General features: G+C 33.4%; 1 protein-coding gene across 7 annotated transcripts in view; it reads left to right on the forward strand.

Annotated features, from left to right (window-relative positions):
- Window positions 1-22271, forward strand: part of FER (FER tyrosine kinase) — a 434937-nt gene that overhangs the window by 222038 nt on the left and 190628 nt on the right. For all 7 annotated transcript variants that reach the window (XM_061189502.1, XM_061189501.1, XM_061189497.1 and 4 more), the window contains one exon: window positions 2577-2699. In XM_061189502.1, coding sequence (XP_061045485.1) covers window positions 2577-2699 — 123 coding nt within the window. The remainder of the gene's footprint in view (window positions 1-2576; window positions 2700-22271) is intronic.

The following is a 22271-nucleotide window of genomic DNA, read 5'->3' on the forward strand; positions in this document are numbered from 1 at the left end:
AACAAAGATAAAAATTTATCATCTCATGAGCTTATATTCTAGAGGAGGAGATAGCAATAAACAAGATACATAAGTAAAATATATGTGATGTTAGATAGTGATAAATTCTAAGGAGAAAAATTTAGTAAGGAGAAGAAGGTAAGAAATTTAGTTGGGGTGAGAATATGGATATTGGATGGCCTGAGTAGACCTCACTGAAAAGGTGACATTTGATGAAAGACTAGAAGGAAGTAAGGGAGCCATTACCCAAATGGCCATCCAAGGAACTATTTCAAGCAGCAAGTGTAAACTCCCTGAGGAGGGAATGTGTGTAGTGTGTTTATAAAACAAGAAGGAAATGAGTGTGGCTGGAGGGGAGTGAGGGGGGATGGGGGATTTGGTAAGAGCTGAGGTGAGAGAGATGATAGAGGACAAATTAGAGGGCCCTAAAGACCATGGTAAAGACTTAGGCTTTTATTCTGAGGGAGGTAAAAATTTTGTGCGAAATAATGGAATGGTCTGTTATAACAGGATTTCCTGGCTCTTTATTAAGAGACTGAAGAAAGACAAAGGGAGAAACAGTGTGTGTGTGTGTATGTGTGTATATATATATATGCATATATATATACACACACACACATACTTCATTGAGAAATACTAAGCAAATATAATTGTATATATTTTAAGTGTACAACATGATGACTTGGTACACATTGTAGAATGATTGCCAAGATCAAGGGAATTAACACATCCATCATCCCACGTAATTAACTCTTTTTTTTTTTTTTTTTTTGGTGGGAATGCTTAATATCTACTCTCAGGAACTTTCAAGTATACAAGACCATATATTTGGTTCAGATATTACTGTTATTATTACATGTTACACATCTATAACATTTTACCTTTCTTCATGTCTTATTTTCATATAAGAATGCCTTCTAGGATATTTGGTTATTTACAGATAATCATTATTCCTTGAGAACATGTAATTTACACTTTTAAGTGGGCTTTGAAAATGTTTCTTATCATATATCCAGATTTGGAATTATTTTTGTAATCCAAGGTTTATTATTTGTATGATGACTTAATAATTGAGTGTGTACCATGTACTCTATTCTAAGCAGTGGTTTGCATGTTAATACTTGTTCAGGCCTCACACTTTTTCTGTGAGGACGTCCAAATATTATTTCTGTTTTGAAATAAACTGAGGCATTGAGAGAACTTGCTCAGTGCATTGCACATCTAGTAATAGACTACTGTCCTTAGTGTGAAATATTCTTAAGTATCTTTACTAATATATCATAGCAGGTCTGGCTGTTGTACGCAACAATTCTTTAGTCAGTTTATTAACAACTGCCTTGAATTGACCCTAACACAAACTGCCTTGAGTTGAACTATATAGTTAAGTGTTAAAGGAAGCTAATGCATGTTGGTTCCTCACTTGACGAAACGGAAATATTCATTTAAAAAGTTGTATATAAATTAGATTCTGGTAAATTGAATCTAATTTTATATTATGGAAAAGGAACTTTGCGTTTTTTATCCTTTAACTGGGAAAATAATCTTCCAGTAATGTAAATAGTATCCAAATTTAGAAAGTTTTGAAATTTCTTATTTCTTAGCATAGAGTTTTCTTAAAATGGAGCACGTTTGTATCTGTATTTGTACACATCACCCGTATATGTACAGGTGAATTCTTTGTGAACAATCAAATGGAAACCTTTATTACATCACACTGTATTGTAACGCTGTTTGCATTGAAAAATAGGCCCAATAAGATATTTTTTCTTTGCTAAATTTATTGCCATCAATTCATCCCTATGATTACTGACCTACATGCCTGTTTGAAATATGAAGACAGAGAAAAGGGGTCTTGACAGTTTGGGAAAATGTTACTAACTTGATGTTTTGAAATCAAAAAGTGCTACGATTTGACTATGCTGGTATATGCAGTTTTGTGTCTGCTGCATTTTATTTCTTTATCAAATGTAAGTGAATGTGAATGACTCTGTGGTTTTGGTGAAAGAAAAATACATGAATAACCCCAGCGTAGAAAAAGCAGTCAATACTGTATTGATAAAAGGGAAATAAATGATCATCAGAGGTATTCTTAAAATACTTATTATTATATTGGATATACTTCCTCAACCTTTTGACATTATTTTTGATCTTGAAAATTTTATCAAATGGAACATATAAGCAAACATATATACACATATTTCTTGTTCCTTAACTTAAATGTATCCTGTGCTTTATTTCCTTTGGTTATTATTTTAGCAAAATGCATTCCAGGTCTGTAAGTTTTTCTTTTTCTTCTTTTCTTCTTTTTTATTTTTTAACAATCTGAATTATATTTTATCATCATGAAAATTAATTTCTTGATGCAAAGGTAAATTGTTTTAACATGTTGGAATTTTATTTATTTATTTTTATTTTTACCATCGTAACCATTTTTAAGTGTATAATAGTTCAGTAGTGTTAAGTATCTTCACATTGTTGTGCAATAATAGTTTTTCTTAAATGGAACTTTATTGATGAATGTAATGTTGCTGAAGCAATGTCTTCATATTTATTCTACTTTATTATCCTTTCTCCAGAACATGTATCGTTTTGAAGGCACTGGGTTTTCAAATATCCCTCAACTTATAGACCATCACTATACAACAAAACAGGTCATCACTAAGAAATCAGGTGTAGTTCTGCTGAATCCTATTCCTAAGGTAGGTGCATATATTCACCTTTTTTTTTTGAGACTGCTTCGCGAGTTATTTCCAACAGTAAATAAAGTTCTTAGATTATTTATAGAAGATTGGAAACAAATATAGTCGAAACATGGAATTTCCTTGGTTCTCTTAAGATGGGAGATGGGTTACCTTTTTATTCAGTGTTTGCAAATGGCCTGGTTTTTTTCTTTTTCCTTCCCAGTTTTTCTTGAAAGACTTCAGGCCTTCCTTCACACTATAAGGTTCAGACTTTAAAGGCTCAGTTTATAAAAGATTCTGAGATGTAGAAGTCAAAGAAAATGTCCAGCAATCAAGAGTAAATTAGAATTTTAATTTGGGGTGTTAAGGTTACAATATATTATAAGACACTGGAAGTTTTAAAAACTACACTACTCTTCACAAAGGCAGTAAATCATAACTTCATTATGTACAACCAGGTAGCTGGGCGAGAGATTGTTCTAGGTCATTTTTACCTCTAAGATATATCACAGAACAGATTGCTTTTCATGAGCTTTAAGAGATTTGCGAGGTAGGGAATGGGTATGAGGCAGGTTTGTGTTTTTAAGGTAAAACCTGTGGGGCCTGGCCTGGGAGGAACAATGGAGCTGGCGTAACTTCTGAGCACTTTTAATGTTCCAGGAATTGGGTTGGGGTCAACAAAAGTCCCTTTCCTTTGGGGGCCATCTCATATGAAGAACAGTGTAGAAATAGGAAAGTCATAAAACCTGGTAGGTTAATATTTGCTGATTGGAGGTTTACATATCTAGCGATGACTTTTAATATGAAGCAAGTGTTATTCCCAAGAATGCTAGTATATAATCCAAATTCACCTAAAATTTAAAAAACTTTTAAAATTTAAAACTTAAAAAACAATGGTTATATTTCCCTTTGTTAGTCTGGAACATAGTGTCTGTGTTTGTACTTGTGTTATATTACTCAGTCTTTATTGAGGGGCTGAGTTTTAACATTCTGCTCACAGAAGATTTTAACAGTTGCTAAATATTAATTCTGTGGCTAAGGAATTGTCCTTCTTGCATAATTTTCTAGAAGTATGAGATGGGCTCATTCTTTGTTCATATTTTTCCAGTCACTTTTTTTTACATTTAATTGCAAAGAAACCCTATAAAAATTCTCCTTTAGTCTGGAACAGGTTGTCATATTTTATCTCTAGTAAAAAAAAAAAAAAGGTCTATTAATGTTTTCTCTTTCATCAACGAATAACTGCTGTCGTTTTACAGAATTCTAAGAGTTCTTTTTTTTAGTTAAGGTCCTCTATTCTCATGGCTTCATTTACTATTAATACATCAGTGACTTGCAAATTTATATTTCCAGCTCAGATATATATCTTTCCCACATCTAAAAATTTTCTACTTTTCACCTAAAACTGAGTTTATCACTTTTAAGTACAAAATTTGTTCTTCCTTTTTAATAAGTGGTACCACCAAATACCCAGCTGCTCAAACTATAAATCTGGGGGTCCTTTGACATCTCTTCACCACTGCCCTTCCTCCAGCACTTTAAGTTACAGGAGTTTTGTATACTTAATTGTGCATGTGAAAGTATGAACTCAATTCCAGTATATCCCAATATGAAGTAAAGTTCACTGCAGTGAAGATACTTTTTACTGTTAGGTTAATGAGATACACCTGAGTTTTCAGAAATAGTGACATCTTATTTCATAAGCCAACCTAATATTTGCATTGTCTCCTTGCTTAGCCAGGTCTAAATTGAGAGATCAAAGCCATAAAAGAGGCACATAAAAATGCTCATCTGAGCTTGGGTAGGAACATATAATTGCAAATAAAGCTATATCCCTCATAATATAAAATTTTCCATGAAATGAGCCTAGATAAATGGAGTAGATTCTCTGGACTGTTACATAGCCAATTATTCTCTTTCTTCCAAACCCCCAGCACTGGCTGTGGAGCTGAATATCCCATCATTTTATAGCACTATCTATGAAAATAACTAAACTGAAATCTATAGAAGATTAAGGGGCTACATATGATTGTTTTATGAGGTAGAAATTTGAAGTTAATCTAGCTGACTATTAACCTGATCTAAAGTACTGATATTTGAAATATGCAAGTAATTATCTCAGTGTGTGGTAAATATTGTTATGCATTTGATTTAAAGAATCCTATCACTCTTTTAAAAGAAAATCACAAAGCAGAGGTTGTGAAAGTAGATAATTTTCAATTATGAGTGGAGAACAAATTGATATGGATTTTTTTATGGTGGTATTATCTGTTATGTATCTTCCTTTGGGCAGTATTTGTACTCTTGTAACTGGAATCTCTTTCTTGATTTAATTTGTGTAAGAAGTTAATGTCTTTGAGCATATAATGTGCTGTAAAACATCTAATTTCCATCTTGCCAGACTTCATTTTTAGCCTACATAAAGAATGCTATTTTGGTCTCAATATAATTTCTGTTTATAGCAACTTACTTCTCTCTTTCCATTTATTTCTCTCTTACCCATGAGAATGTACGTATAACATCATATGCCTAACTAGAGGACACGGTGGCCAAGGTAGTCTCTTTCTTATCTCCAGAGGTACAGGAAACTAGACAATCTAAATTAGAGAAAGTATTTAACTTTCTCATGATGATAAAGCTAATGAGTGCCCTACCCACTCATGCCCACCCTCCACTGGCTGATTTCTCCTACACTACCTCCCGAAGCCTGTGTAAAGATATGGGAGTGAAGGTCATGTTGTACACGGGTTATTGATCACTCATAATCATCATCTTTATAATTAGGAAACACTTTGGGATGCACAGGGCCTGTTCTTTATTTAGTTCAGTCTCTGTTCAAATGTCATTTCATCAGAGAGGCCTTTTCTGACTACCATGTGTGAAATAACACCTTACCTCCTTATGTTCCCCTCTTCTTAATTTCTCTTTGTTATGGTTATGTTTACCTGACATTATATTGTATGATGTATTTTTAGTTGTCTGTCTCCCCCCAAGAGAAATGTAAGTTCCATAACGGCCAGAATTACATTTAATAATAATAATAACACCTAATAATTTAGGTGTTCAGTAAATATTTGTTGAAGAATTTAATTTACTGACCAATTCCTAGAAGCCAGGTACTTCCAAGCTTTTTATATGCATTAACTGTATATATTCCTATGAAGTAAGTATTGTTATTAACCCCATTCAATTATAAATCAGGAACTAAAGCTTAAATGGTAAATGATTTGCACAAGATAACACAACTCTTGAGAGGCAGAGCTGGGATTCGAGCCCGTGTTCTTAACCGTTATCTGTCTAGATTGTAGAGTCTAGATCTTAGAGACTTCAGAGAAAAAAATGTTTATTTTAAGGAACATGGATGCGGGTTTAAGGGAAAAGAAGAGTCTTTGATTCCATAAAATGTCAGATTGAATAAGTCTTTAACATAGCAATATAGGTCTCTGTAAAAGGTAAATTATTAAACAGTAATAACAGGTGACAGAGCTGGGATTTTAGGTAAAATATAGGACTTTGTAAGATATAGGTAAGGAAGACATCTAGTTCAACTTTAACATTTAAATGGTGCCTTGAAAGTTTGTCTTTGTTAAGTTTAATATTTCTTCAGATTTAGCTGTTTAAAAAATTTTTTTCTTTCTGAATGGAAGTTAAAGTTCATGATTAAATTCAGGCAAGTTAGGAGTGAGTTGAACCTTAGACAAATGACTTGCCTGCCAGCTTAAATCAAGTAATTGTGGCTTTTTGATCAGAATTTGGTATAGCATGCCAGAATATTAGAAACAGATTTTTGCGAGGAGAGTAAATCTTTCTGTGACTGAAACTAACTTGTCATAAGGTGACAGGTTCCTGATAACAGCATTCTTGATCAAACACATGCAAACAAAGAACAGTTTATGAGAGGAGAGCTTGACTTTTAATTTAGGCACTCTATTCATTTTTTTAAAGTTTCAGATCACTTAAAGACTATTCATTTTACTTTATACTTGAGTAATATAGTTACTTCTTCCAATACTTACCAGATGACTGGTTTTTTATAAAAGGATGTAACTCAGAAAAAGTCAAATTTTCTCTGTGGATTTTGGAAACTGTAAAATACCATATACTTTGCTGTTTAAAAACTTTTTTTACAGGACAAATAGAACAGAAGGCAAATTTGGAAGTTTTTAAATTGTGAAGGAAGAAAAAAATACATTTATTGAGTGTATAGTCTGCTGATAACACTCCACTTCTATTATTTTAAAAATATTTTCAACAACTGTGAACTGAGTATTATTATTATCCCCATTATTAGGTGAGGAAACTCAGAGATTGTAATTAACCTAAACCACATTTCTCGTAAATTTCAGAGTCGTGACCTGAAAATGATTCTGTTCTGTTCATCATCTTTTTACTACAACCCCAGCTAGCATACATTATAATCTATAGTCTTAGTAACGTCAGTAGTTCAAGAACAATTTTTTTCTGTATTTCGGTGTTCTAGCAGTATGTAACAGTGAACTTGACAGTTTTGATCCCATCCCATATGAAAGTTAGTCTAACAAGAACTATAATAGCATGTTGTGCTAAGGGAAATACAGAAAATATTTGAATGTTTAGCCTTCATTTAGCATAGTTTGGGAAGTCAAATTAAACTTGGATTTTAGGCTTCTTCCATTTAATAAAATAAAAGAACCTGTTATAGAACATAAAACACATAGACTGACTTTCAGTTTTTTATCTCAAAATTTACCAGCAGATATTGTGAGGAGGAGCAATGTTGGACTCAAAAAATTAATGGACCTTGGAGACCACTAATGTTTCTTCTTACGTGATCTCTCAAAGGTATTTCATGCATAAGTCTTCCTCAGACTTTCTTAAATATCATAATATTTTTAGTCTGAGGAGCCAAGGTTTTTGGTAGATATGAATATTCTCCTTATCTATCCTATAAATAGATGAAGGATGACGGGATTAGGCAGATGGCACCCAAATGATTAAAAGAAAAGTCATTGGAATTTTTTTAATGCAGATTGAAAGATAGGATTTGGTATTTACAGCACAAACATTGCCTGAAGTGTATCATTTCATCATTTTAAAGTATTCACAAAATCTTCTATATATGTATGGACCCTGGGAAATGTAGAAATATACAAGAAAATATATAAGAGGATCTCTGGCATGAACAGGGTTGCATAACTTAACATTTTTTCCTTGTTCCCTGTTGGAAACCATAGAACAATAACAAAAGAACAACAACAACAAAATAAAAAATCTATAAACTGCATTTTTCATGAAACTAGGAGCTGTATATTATCCACAGGCTTAAAAGTACATGTTTAGGTAGCCAAAAGCACCTTAGATTGGGCAGAAGTTGTATAGCACAAAGTTAAGAAAAGACGTGATCAAAGAACCAAGCTGCTGTAGATCTTACCAAGCTCCAGCAAAAATACCTGTTGAAAGGGAGGAATTTACCCTAAATTTCTATATTCCTTGCTTGCATCAATGAATGCAGGACATGTGTGGAGAAAATAAAGTTTTATATATAGCTTAAGTGATGCGGATGAAACTGCCCTTGGAGGTAAATTCAGAGCCTTAAAAACTTAACATTGACAAAACAAAAAGAATGAAATAAATGAGTTAAGCATCCAACTCAAAAAATTAGGAGAAAAATCCACAGTTAAATAAAAGGAAAGCAGAAGAAAGAAATTAACAAAGTTAAAAGCATAAAGGAATGAATTAGAAAAAGGGAAAACAAAATATATATAATAACTGCTTTTTAAGAGATCAAACAGAAAATTAAAATACTTGCTAATCTATTCAAGAAAACCCATACCACAAGGGGTTAATCTCTTTAATATATAAAGAACCTCTAGAAATTAATAAAGACAATCAAATAGCAAAATTGGCAGTGGGCATGAGTGGATAGTTCAAAAAATAAAAATACAAATGGCTTTTAAAATATGACAGATGATTACATTACTCAGTAGAATAAAGGAAAATTAAAGCTATAATGAGATATTTTTTTACCTATCAGATTGGCATAAACTCACAGTTTAATAATTCACTTTCTTGGCAAAGATGTGCAGATAAAGACCCTTAGGTAATTTGGCAATGGGGGTATAAATTAGAAAAACCTCTGTAGAAGGCAATGTGGCAGAATCTATAAAAATTATAAAACGTATATACCTTTGACTTAGCAATAACACTTCTACAATTTATCCTTTACTTATATTTGTGTATATATGAAATGATATCAGTATAAGGTTATTCACTGCAGCATTGTTTGTAATATCAGGAGATTGGAAATAATTAAATGTTCATTAACAGTCTAGTTACATCAATTATGGTACCTCATCCAATGGAATACCATGAATGAGAAAGCATCTATGTACTGGTTGGAGAGAGTTCCAAGATATATTGCTAATAAAAGGAATTAAGCTAAAAAACAGAGTATATATTATGTTATCTTTTATGTAAAACGTATGTGAGTATAAGATTATATGTCTGAATTTGCTTTTATATGATAAAGAAATTTTATATACTCAAACTAATAATGATGTTGATGTATAACAGGGGTTACATGTTTTAGGAGGAGGTTGAAATGGCAATAGAGGTGTTAAGGGAAACTTTTTAGAGTCTAAATTTGATATTTTTCACTTTTAAAAAACACTGTGAGTGTATTACCCCTTCAAAAGTTAAATTTAAAAAAAATATTTTTTTTTGGCTTAAGTGTAGTTTAAATTGTTTTTTCATTGAACATATTATTTTTGTAATGTTAAAAAACTTCTAAAACCATATTATATAATATTTAATAGAACACTGTAAAGCAGTGTTTCCAAAACTTTTTTTTCCACAATGCATGGAAAGAAATTGCATTTTATATTGAGACCCAGGACACACAAAATTGGAAACGTTGGTATGTATGTGTGTTTATAACTGAGACAAATTTTACAAAACAACTTTTCTTGTTTCTTAATGTGATGCACTCTATTATATTTCTTTAAAGTCTACATCCAAAGAGTTGATTTTATGAACCTCAGTTTGAAACATACTTATATAAAGGATTTTTAAAGTAGTGATAAGTGAATTTAGAAAAACATATGGCCTAAGAATGATTCATAGAGAAAGATAGACTTGAAGTAGGTCTTGAGAATAGGCAGAAAGACTAGGGAAATTATTTGGGGTTATAGTAAGGAAGTATCTAAAACTTGGGAAATTCTGAGACTTGTTTTAAGGAAGGCAAGATCAGTTCCCTTGACAGAAGCAGACGATTTAAAAGATGAGTAATCTGAAAAGTTTAGGTTAAAGCCAGATTTTTGAGAGCCTTGACTACCACGATTAGGATTTATCTATGGAAAATGCCATTTCATTGAAGGTTTACAAGCAAGGGTTGGATGTGAACTAAGCACATCTAAAGTGTAGTTGGTGATAGCTCATACCTCACTAAATTACTGAAGCCTATCCAGCCTTTTAATTGCTTGTAGAAGTTAAGGTATTTATCGGCACATTTAAAAAACAGAAAGAAATCAATTTTGATTTTACTGTGTTCCACAAAGAACTTGTGTAGCCATATCCAAATTATATTTCAGTGAATAATATTAAAATATAAATAGAAACAAATTATCAATACCATGGAAAAATAATTGATAGTGAAAATTTAGCAACAGTAAATAAAATACAAAATGCAGTTTCCTAAAGACCTATAATGGTTTCCACGTTGAGCTTGAAATTTAGCTGTAAGCCATTGTAGGAAAAGTTAACTAGTTTCATGATTAGAGAGGAGGAAGGTTATTAATTTATTTAAAGTGAAGTTTTACTACCAATAACTTCTAAAGGAAATTTCTGTCTTGGGATTTTAGATATAACAGTGTCCTTAACAACATTTCTGCAAAAGTTTAAGGACAGATTTCATAGGTTGTTGCTTTTAGTGTCCTTTAATAATAGCCAAGGGCATAATATTAAGTTGTATTTTATACAACTTAATGAAGAACATTCTGCATTGGAATTTTTTGTCTACTTTCAATTTTTGCTGAACAGAATAGTAAAATTCTAGGATCCAGATTTATGATCAAAATAGTAATAAAATTAGCATTAAATACAGTAAAAAGTTTAAACTAGAGATCAAAAGTTTAACCAAAAGATCACACCTATGACACTTACAAATCTCTCTCTTAATTATATACCTGAACAATTTAACATTTAGCTAAGTTTTTCACACAGAGTGAAAAAACCCTAACATGGAATGAGGTTTTGTTGAAGTGTTGTTTTCATTCATATTGCCCTTATGGGGAAAAAAAAGTCCACAATATGTTGCCAATAATTGAGTTTTTAAAATTTTATAAATTACCTTTTCTGGATAATTTAATGGAGGTTTACCATTTCTTTTACTGTCTTACTTTCCAAATCTTGAACTTAGACATTGAGAACATATTTGATGTTCTAAAAACCCCAGAGTACAATGGATTTAAGTTAGTGAGATCTGGAAAACAACATAAGTCTCTACCAACTAAAAGACAAAGGCATTCCAACAGAGTGTTCTTAATGTTGGTTCTTCTATAATTCAAGCCAGGAGAGAAGTGGTCAGTAGAATAGGAGGGACACATGAGAGGTGGTAAGGGGTGAGTGAGGTGAGTTGATAAGAAGTAGAATATGGCAGAGAGAGAAGAGGGACCTGTTGCTTCCATGCTGGTTTAGTCTCATAAGTCACACAACCCCTTATCCTTATTACTACTCTCCTATCTTTGCCTCTACAGCCTGCAACCCACAGAAACTTCTGAGGTATGAAACCTCTGATGATGATGTGTAATTTCCATTTTATTATGGTCAACTTTATTTAATATAGCTCTTCATGGAGTATTCCATAAAAAACATCCTCTTCCTCTGGGCTCACATCTAACTTTGCAGTAGTTAGGGTACTTACTTTATTGTCTGCTGTTATTGTTCATTTTGTAGTTTGACATCCCCATTCGATAAGCTCCTTGAGAGCAAGAAGGATAGTTTTACTCATTCTTTATGTATCTCACAGTGTATAATGCATAATTCACTAAATATTTGTCATTGTTTTTGAGAAAATCTGGATATTTAATAAATGCTTGATATAATATTTGAAAAAGATTTATAACTTAAAGATCTTAATACTCTGTTTTTAGAATAATATTAAAATGTTAGCTTTTACTGTTTCCAAAGTGGAGCATGGTTTAGATTTATGAATGAGATCTCTTTGGAAATGACACACTCCATTTCAGTTCTTTTAGTATAATAGCTTTTTTGTCATATTTTCATTTCCTTCTTTTATTGCTTTATATTAGAAGTTACTTTTTCATGTAGTTATGTTGCTCTTGCAAACTTCATAAATACTTTTAAGTACAGATAGGAAATATTTCTGATGCTCTCTTATTCAGTTTATAAGTATTTTATACTACTATGAACTATGATTGGTTCCATAAAATTCATTTGACACCTTGTTGAGATTTCTCTCTGATACTAACTTTTAAATGGTGAAGCAATCTTATGTAATATTTAATATATCTTATATGCAAATTATTGTCCTGTTTTAACCCACTTCAAAAGTGAAAATGAAATACAAGAATTGGCAGTGCTTGTTTTCACTTTTTAAAAGAACCATTTATCTTTCTTTACCATATTAACTAAATTAGTGCTTACCTTCTGCTATGTTGTCCTTGAGGGGGACAATTTAATTGTGCCACAAAAGATTTGTCCCACATCCTACTTTACAGAGACTAAATATGCATGCTAAGAATTCTAATGACACTGAAATAATAGGATTTAAATTAGAAAGACCAAGGACATTAAAAAGATATCTTCAAGTGATTTTTTAAAATGAAAAGCCTCATTCATATATAAGCCTTAGAGAAAATGAAACTTTAAGGTTTTATTCTGCTATTTATATAACAACTGGCATGCATGAAAATTATACCAAAAAATAAGGTCTAATAACAGAAATACCCATAATGGGAAATTATAATCTCATGGACATCCTTGGATCTTGATTGATAACTATTTAATGAGAAATAGACTCAAGAGCAACAAAGATCAGTTATAATTTCTTCTGAACATGAAGACCTCCATGTTCAAATCATGGCCCTTACTGTTTTATGGTTTTATTATTAGAAATATTTTGTAATGGTGAACTCAAGAGGTATGATTTTACTTATACTTTCTAGTAGTGCTATGATCTCTTTTAAATAATAAATCTATATCTTTTTTTGCCCTTGGAATCAAATCACTTCAGTTGGAGACCATGAGAATCATTTTTTAATGTCCATAACACTGAACTGTGAGTCAATAGAGTTTTTAAATTCTTCTCTAGGAATAACTTCTAAAAGACTCCTTCACTCCTTGCAGTCTTGAATGTAGGATTTCTGGAAGGTCATCAGTGTTCATCTGAAGTAAATAGGTCAAAATTTTCTAGGAATTCACAGGTTTTAAGCATGCCTCTGTCTCTTTAATTAGCATTCAGTAAATATGTATTGAGTGCCTATTTTATAATAGAAATTAGGTACTGATTGAGGTGATAAATCCTATTCTAGAGGAAATACGGTCTTTTAGAGGACATAAGAAGGGCATCTTACCTTGATGGTTCAAGGAAGGCTTCCAAAAATTGTGAAGGATGACTGAGGGTGTATGGGTGAAGGGCCTGACAGAGCATAGTGGATGGACCTAGAGTCTGTCGTACAGAGTGAAGTCAGAAAGAGAAAAACAAATACCGTATGCTGACACATATATATGGAATCTTAAAAAAAAAAAAAGGTTCTGAAGAACCTAGGGGCAGGACAGAAATAAAGATGCAGATGTAGAGAATGGACTTGAGGACACGGGGAGGGGGAAGGGTAAGCTGGGGCGAAGTGAGAGAGTGGCATTGACATATATACACTACCAAATGTAAAATAGATAGCTAGTGGGAAGCAGCCACATAGCACAGGGAGATCAGCTCGGTGCTTTGTGACCACCTAGAGGGGTGGGATAGGGAGGGTGGGAGGGAGGGAGGGAGACGCAAGAGGGAAGAGATATGGGGATATATGTATACATATAGCTGATTCACTTTGTTATACAGCAACAACTAACACAACAATGTAAAGCAATTATACTCCAATAAAGATGTTAAAAAAAAATCTATGATACTTTTTTTGCTTTTGTGAATCAATGCAGGGTTATTAGTCCATTCAGGATTTTCCCTAATTGGATCCTTGTTCATCTGCCCAATTTAGCCCTTCTTCCTTGCCTCTTTTTTTTTCCCTTTTGCTGTCCCTTTGGAATGCATATATAAGAATATAGAACCTCAAAGTCAACATATACAAACATGAACTCATGCTGATTCTTTCCTTCATTCCCCCCATGGCCCTGTTTCTCAGTCTTGGTTTTGTTAACACCATCCATTTAGGCATGTAAGATATAAAAAAGTATTGGGAATATTCATATAATCCTTAGTCTTCACAGTTAATGAGTCATGAATTCCTGAAACTTTTGCCTCATAAATGGCTTTCCAGTCTGTTACCTCTTGTATTGCTCCTTGCTGCTGCTACCTCAGCTGAGGCCAACATCGAAATGGGTCCAAAGACACTTGTAAAGAGTCCCTTGCTTCTCATGCTTGCTAATCATTTGCCCTATTGCCAGGCTTAGATGTCTGGGATGTCTACGTAGTAACTGATCAGGTCTGGGAGATGCTTCAAATACTCTTAAGGAATCTTTGTTTCCTTTTGCTCAGGTTGAAGCATTCTAGCATTCAAGGACCTTTTGCCATCTAGCTTCTTTCAGCCTTTCCAGTTGTTTTTCCCACCAGTCCTTCACATGACTGAAGTTGCAGCTTGCCAGAATCCCTTTCACTTCTCAGAATGGGATCTGCTGTTTCACAATTTTCAATCTCTGTAATGCTGCTGTCTTTTCCTGGGATGTAATATTTTGTGTGTCATTTCCTGTCTAAAGTCTTTCTTAACCCCACCGGTTCAAATTTGATTCTCCTTTCCCTGTACTTCCATAGAATTCTGCACAAGCCATAATTATCTCACTTATTTCATAGTATTAAAATTATTTTAATTTTTGTTTACTTCAAGTTGTGGATCTGTGAAGTCATGGACTGTATTAATTCACTTTTGTCTTCCTTGAGCCTGGTTTAATGGTGGCACACAAAAGGTGCTAAATAGATATGAGTTGAAAGAATAATTTTAAAAACTTAGGATAACATGAACTCATAGATGCAGTTGTGTACAAGATGTCCAAAAACTTCTGGGCATTAATGAAAATGTTATAATTAATAAAATGGGTGCTAGTCTGGTCTTTGTTCAGTGCCTATGGTAGCACCTAGATGACTTAGACTATAATTCTAGTAGCCACCTTCAAGAAAGGGGCAATGAAACTAGAAAAGATCCAGACTGGGAGAATTGTAGGGATTACTAATTTGGAAATGTTATACCACTACCAATAATTAAGCAAACAGTTATTGTTCAGTGATTCAGTGATTTTTTTATGTGTATCATCCTTTCAGGGCATATTCTTAGATAATGGAATAAATTTCCAAGCTGTTAAGAGTGTACAAATTATTCCCAGCTACCACAGATCTTGTGAATCAAAGTATTTTCTTAGATATTTTGGAGAAGCCCAAGTCACTGATTTGGTTGATGGCAAGTTGTATTCCCTTATTAACCCCTTAAAAATTCTAGTTTGGAGTTAGAGGTTTTCCCCAATTATTTCCTGTAGTTGAGTAGGCAAGAAAGGCTGTTCAAAGGCTGATTCAGGTTGACACCTCCTCCACCAAATGTATCTTCACTGGATTGTTTTTCGTATAAGACTTTAGACAATACACATGATCTCTTTGAGACCCAATTTATTTTTCTGTACCTACTTCACAGTGTTGTTGTAAAGGCACGGTGATGAAAGCACTTTGTTAACTCTCAAGTACTTTAAAAATGTCACATATTATCATATAGTATGCAATGAAATTATGGCTAACTAGGTTGGAAAGTCTAATATCCATAGGCTTGGGAAAATGTATTATACATTAAGCTTTGGAAGCTTTAAAAAAATCAAGACAGAGCTATAATATTTATTGGCTTATTGATTTATATATATCATACTTCATTCCAATAAAGGATTTGGAGACTCTTACAAAGATATGTTTAATAAATCAGACTAAAAATGAGGTGATGATGACACTGGAGTGAAGAGAAAAAAGTACAATAACATGTTCAATCAGGGAATAATTGTTATATAGAAATGTTTATGAGGCATTCTTCCAAGTGGATATAGGCCGGAAATTCAGTTGTGTGTTAATAAACAACAAAAGTAGAAAAAAAGGAAGTTGCTCAGGAGAACAGATATTCGTAGTTCTGAAATCTGAGAGAAAGTCTTTATTGAGGAAATGAGCTTTTACTTAATAAACACTTTCGTATACTCTAAGTCAGACGTTGGTATACATGCTTTCCTCATTTAAATATCAGAAAAACCCTTTGAGGTGGTATTATTTTCCCACTTTTGTAGGTAAGGAAATTGAGGCACATAAGTTAAGTAATTTTCTCAAGAATACTTAGCTATTAAGTAGAAGTATAGCAGACCTTGGATTCCAACCCAAGCAATTTGCCTTCAGAGTATTTGCTCTTAAACACTACGCTACGTTGCCTTTCCAAGTGGTATGGAGAGGACAGTGACTGTAATTCCATGTTTGTAGTCAGTACGCTGAGTTTTGTGTGATTGTTCTCATTACAACCATCAATGATGCTAATGAAGGACCAGTGAAATTGAGTTAATTTAGGAAATATCAGTACTTTCCACTTTTAGTTGTAGATCTCCCTAAGGTTCACCTCCTAGACATGTGGTTTTGAAAGTACCTTCCCTGGATCAGTAGCATCAACATTACCTGGGAGCTTGTTAGAAACGCAGATTTTCTGGCCTCACTCCAGACCTACAGAATCAGAAACTCTATAGAGTGGGGCCTGGCTCTCTGTTTTAACAAGTCATTTAGGTGATTCTGATGCTCCCTAAAGTTTGAGCACCACTATTTCAGATGGAAAAAAAGAGCTATCTTGAACCTATAAATTCTCTTAATTACCTTATGTTTGTAATTTAGACAGGGAGAATATAGGAGGAATTTGAAATAAAAGTATGTGTATTCTACCTTTGGAAATGAGAGAAGAAATCACATTTATCAGGTAATAGGCTGGTAATTATTTGAGGTATAAACAATGACCTCTTTAAACTTTAATCATCTTAAAGCATCCTAATGATCAAGAATCAGTGAAGCAGAAATGCCTATTTTACGGCTTTTTGGAGAAGTTGATGTTCCAAAATTGATTTTCACAGTCTAATCAGAATTCAGAAGAAAGATATCTAAAATGATATTCTGCATGAACACTATATTTTTTTCATCTTTTTATAAGCTGTATATTCACTGTAATCATTCTGAAATGATTCTAAGACAGAAAATGATAAAGTTCATCTACTTAATTATAATTTTTAACCCTGTGTTTGGTTAGTCGTATTTTAGAGTGGTCAAGAAAGCTAAACTGTAAAAATTATTTTTTCAAGAAATGTCCTTGACTTCCAAGCAATATCAGATACCCCACTACACATTTTAAATTTCCTCCTCAACATTTTCCATTTTTTTTTTGTAATTATACATTTACTAGTATGACCCTGTTTAAGCCTCATTTCCTTACCTATAAAATGGTGATAATCTTACCTTATTGGTTCTGTTATCTCAAATGAGATAACACATGCTTGGAAAATTTGTAGTTGTTTTGTAGTCATTTAATACTACTAATACAATAATATCATTACACGGTAAGGCCCATGAAGGTACGTTCCACTGTGTCCCTTAGCACTTAGTAAGTAATCAGTATGCAGTGAATGAATTGGTGGATTGAATGATTCTAACCTTGATGAGATGCCATGGCAATGTGGAATTACGTACAGCACCAGTAACAATTTTAGAGATAATTGAGCATCACAGCATTTGTGGTGAAGGAGTCAGTAGCACAAAATTTTAAGACTGATAGCATCTCTGACCAAGATGTATACATAGACGATGACATAACACATTCGCCCCATCTTACCGCTTTTCTGCTTCCTCAAAACCCCTATTCTCTTACTTTACTCTCTGCTTCCTTAAAACATCTTGGTACTTTCGGCCTAAACCAAGTTGAAGTCTAATTATGTTTTGAAATTGAGTTGATATTTTGGCAGAAATCTAGACAGCTGATTCATAGTATTCTTCTAGGTATGAAATATATGCAAAGTAGTAAATTAACTTTTGTCATCTTATGACAGTGAATTTTTTGACATGACAGTCATTCTTAACAGTTTCATCAACACATCAAGCAGATGAGTGGTATTTCTAAGCCATATGGAACTCCTAGGATGAGAGCAGAGGGAACAGTAGAGTTACTCAACAGAAGTCTGTCAGTAAAATTTGATTTTAGGCACTTCAGAATTTTAATAGCAGCAGCAAGGTCACAGAGGAGCAAGAGAATCAGCAGAATTTAAGGTCACAGAGGAGCAAGAGATAAATGGTGGTTTAAAAAGTTGCAAGTCCTTCTAGGTCAATTAGAGTGTGCTACCCAGCTCCTTCTTCCAAAAAAGGATAGAATTGTGAGACAACTCAAGAACCCTACTCAAGGCATGCTAACCTAGATATACTCACATGTTCTTTTCCCCTTTGCTCTATCACCTTTTCTCTCCCTTTTTCTGCCCTCTTGGTCTCTTTCATGCAATCAGCAAATATTTATTGAGCACCTGCTGTGCACCTGGTGCTGGCAATGCAGTAGAAAACAAAAGAGACATAGTGCCTACTCTCTTGAAACACGTACTCGGGAATGTTACACGATTTTTCAAGAAGATTCTCTTAGGCCACCTAATCCTACTGGTACTTTTCTGTCTTCTCCTTTGCTTGCCCTACTTTCTGAATACTTTTGCGGAAGTGAAAAACTCCTAAAAGACTTCCTAGAGCCCTATATCTCATCTTGCTTAGCTCTTAAACTTCTCTTTGTGGAGAGTTAAAATTAATGAAGGCAAAGATCTGGAGGCATGTGGGAAAAGGAATTGGGAATATGCTCACCAGATTTCCAGAAACAACTCAATTAGTCAAGTTAAAAATAACTTAGGTGATAGAAATATAAAAATTGAATAAAATGTCCCACCCAAACCAGGTAATTATATGCACAAGTGTAAGTATCTTTAGGGTCTAAAACTGGAAAATATAAAATTAAATGTCCATCAACAGAGGAATGGATAAAGAAGATGTGGTACATATACACAGTGGAATATTCGTCAGAAAAAAGAATGAAATAATGCCATTTGCAGCAGCACGGATGGACCTAGAGATTGTCATACTGAGTGAAGTAAGTCAGACAGAGGAAGACAAATATCATATGATATTGCTTATATTGTATGTGGAATCTAAAAAAGAATGGTACAAATGAACTTATTTACAAAACAGAAATAGAGTCACAGATGTAGAAAACAAAATTATGGTTACCAAGGGGGAAGGGGGGTAGGGATAAATTGGGAGATTGGGTTGACATATACACACTACTATATATAAAATAGATAACTAATAAGGACCTACTGTATAGCACAGGGAGCTCTACTCAGTACTCTGTGATGGCCTATATGGGAAAAGAATCTAAGAAAGAGTGGATATATGTGTATATATAACTGATTCACTTTGCTGTACACCCAAAACTAACACAACATTGTATGCTATACTCCAATAAAAAAATTAAAAAACTAGACTCCAATAAAATTATTTTAAAAATTCAAAAGAAAATATTTATTGAGGTATAGTTGATCTACAATATCATATAAATTACAGGTGTACAATATAGTGATTCACAATTTTTAAAGGTTATGCTCCATTATAGTTATTATAAAATATTGGCTGTATTCACTGTGTTGTACAATATATCCTTGTAGCTTATTTTATACCTAATAGTTTGTACCTCTTAATCCTCTACCTCTGTATTGCCCCCCCTGCCCCGCTTGCCTCTCCCCACTGGTAACCATGAGTTTTTTCTCTACATCTGTGTGTTTGTTTCTTTTTTGTTATATTCAGTAGTTTGTTGTATCTTTTAGATTCCACATGTAAGTGATATCGTACAGCATTTGTTTTTCTGTCTGACTTATTTCACTTAGCATAATACCCTCCAAGTCCATCCATCTTGTTGTAAATAGTGAAATTTCATTCTTTTTTTATGGCTGAGTAGTATTCCATTGTATAGTATACACATCTTCTTTATCCATTTATCTGTTGATGGACACTTAGGTTGCTTCCATATCTTGAGAATTGTAAATAATGCTGCTATGAACATCAGGGTGCATGTATCTTTTTGAATTACTGTTTTTATTTATTTCATATGTATACCCAGGAGTGGAATTGCTGGGTCATATGGTAGTTCTGTTTTTATTTTTTTTTTGAGAAACCTCCATACTGTTTTCCACAGAGGCTGCACCAATTGACATTCCCACCAACAGTGTATGAGGGTTTCCTTTTCTCCACATCCTCACCAACATTTGTTATTTGTGTTCTCTTTTTTTTTTTTTTTTTAATTTATTTTTATTTTTGGCTGTGTTGGGTCTTCGTTTCTGTGCGAGGGCTTTCTCTCGTTGCGGCAAGCGGGGGGCCACTCTTCATCGCGGTGCATGGGCCTCTCTTGTTGCGGAGCACAGGCTCCAGACGCGCAGGCTCAGTAGTTGTGGCTCACGGGCCTAGTTGCTCCGCGGCATGTGGGATCTTCCCAGACCAGGGCTCGAACCCGTGTCCCCTGCATTGGCAGGCAGATTCTCAACCACTGCACCACCAGGGAAGCCCTTTGTGTTCTTTTTGATGGTAGACATTCTGACAGGTATGAGGTAATATCTCATTGTAGGTTTGATTTGCATTTCCCTGTTGATTAGTGATGTTGAACATCTTTTCAAGTGCCTGTTGGCCATCTGAATGTCCTCTTTGGAAAAATGTCTACTCAGGTCTTCTGCCCATTTTTTGATTGGGTTGCTTGGTTTTTTGATGTTGAATTATATGAGCTGTTTATATATTTTGGATATTAACCCCATGTCAGTCATATCTTTTGCAAATATTTTCTCCCATTCAGTAGGTTGTCTTTTCATTTAGCTGATGGTTTTCTTTCCTATGAAAAAGCTTTTAAGTTTGATTAGGTCCCATTTGTTTATTTTTGCTTTTATTTCCTTTGCTTTAGGAGACAGATAAAAAGAATATTGCTATGATTTATGTCAAAGAGTGTTCTGCCTAAGTTTTCCTCTAGCAGTTTTATGGTTTCCAGTCTTACAGTTAGGTCTTTAATCCATTTTGAGTTTATTTTTGTATATGGTGTTAGAGAATGTTCTAAGTTCATTCTTTTTCCTGTAGCTGTCCAGTTTTCCCAGCACCACTTATTGAAGAAACTTTCTTTTCTCCATTGTATATTATTGCCTCCTTTGTTGTAGATTAATTGACCTAAAGTGCGTGGATTTATTTCTGGGCTCTCTATTTTGTTCCATTGATCTATGTGTCTGTTCTTGTGCCAGTACCATACTGGTTTGATGACTGTAGCTTTGTAGTATAGTCTGAAGTCAGGTAGTGTGATTCTTCCAGCTCTGTTCTTCTTTCTCAAGATTGTTTTGGCAATTGGGTTTTTTGAGTTTTCAGACACATTTTTAAATTATTTGTTCTAGTTCTGTGAAAAATGCCATAGTTATTTTGATAGGGATTGCATTGAGTCTGTAGATTGCCTTGGGTAGTATGGTCATTTTAACAATGTTAATAGTTCTAATCCAAGAACATGGTATATCTTTCCATCTGTGTCATCTTCAATTTCTTTCATCAGTGTCTTGAAAAACATAAAATTTGAATGAAGATTAACTAAGCATATTTGAAAATATAGAAGAAAAATATCTGGGAGATGAAATTGTTCTTAACTCAAGACATGATGCCGTAGAGTGAGTGAATGCCAGTCAGTAGTTATTTCTCTTCATTTTTCCTAGTTAGATTTCATCGAGTATTATGCTCGTGTCTTCTCCTTACACTTAGAAACACACAAATGTAACAAATACTATTCCTGTGAAAGTATGTGGGGAAAATATGATAAAAGATGTGTCAGAAATCAATTGGGAAGGAGATTTTCTCTCAATCAATGGCAGTGAGATAAATTAGTTAGCAGTTTGGTAAAGCAACAATTTAGTCACTGTCACAATATTATACATTTAGAATTGGTTAGAATTACATATAAAAATCAAATCATAATAAAGGAGAAAATAGAATTTAATATTTATAAACTTCTGGAGATGGGACTTTAAGATGTCAGAAAACATACAGAAAATTAATAAGGATAATGTGACCAATTTTAAATATCTAACAATATACTAATCTTAAATTTTAAAAGAAAAAAGGTCTGAGATAATAAGACAAATCACCAACTTAACTGATGCTGCATACAGTGTGTATTTTTCTTTACTTGATCATATTAGGATTTTTACATTTTTTAATTTCTTGTATACAGCTATTTCTCTCACTTTGTATCTTGATGATTAGTATAAGTCTTTGAAAAATGTCCAAGGAAGCAATTATGCAAATATAATTATTATATTAGTAGTATTTCTATTATAAAA

The sequence above is a fragment of the Eubalaena glacialis genome, chromosome 4 (genome assembly GCF_028564815.1).
Source record: "Eubalaena glacialis isolate mEubGla1 chromosome 4, mEubGla1.1.hap2.+ XY, whole genome shotgun sequence".
Classification (NCBI taxonomy): domain Eukaryota; kingdom Metazoa; phylum Chordata; class Mammalia; order Artiodactyla; family Balaenidae; genus Eubalaena; species Eubalaena glacialis.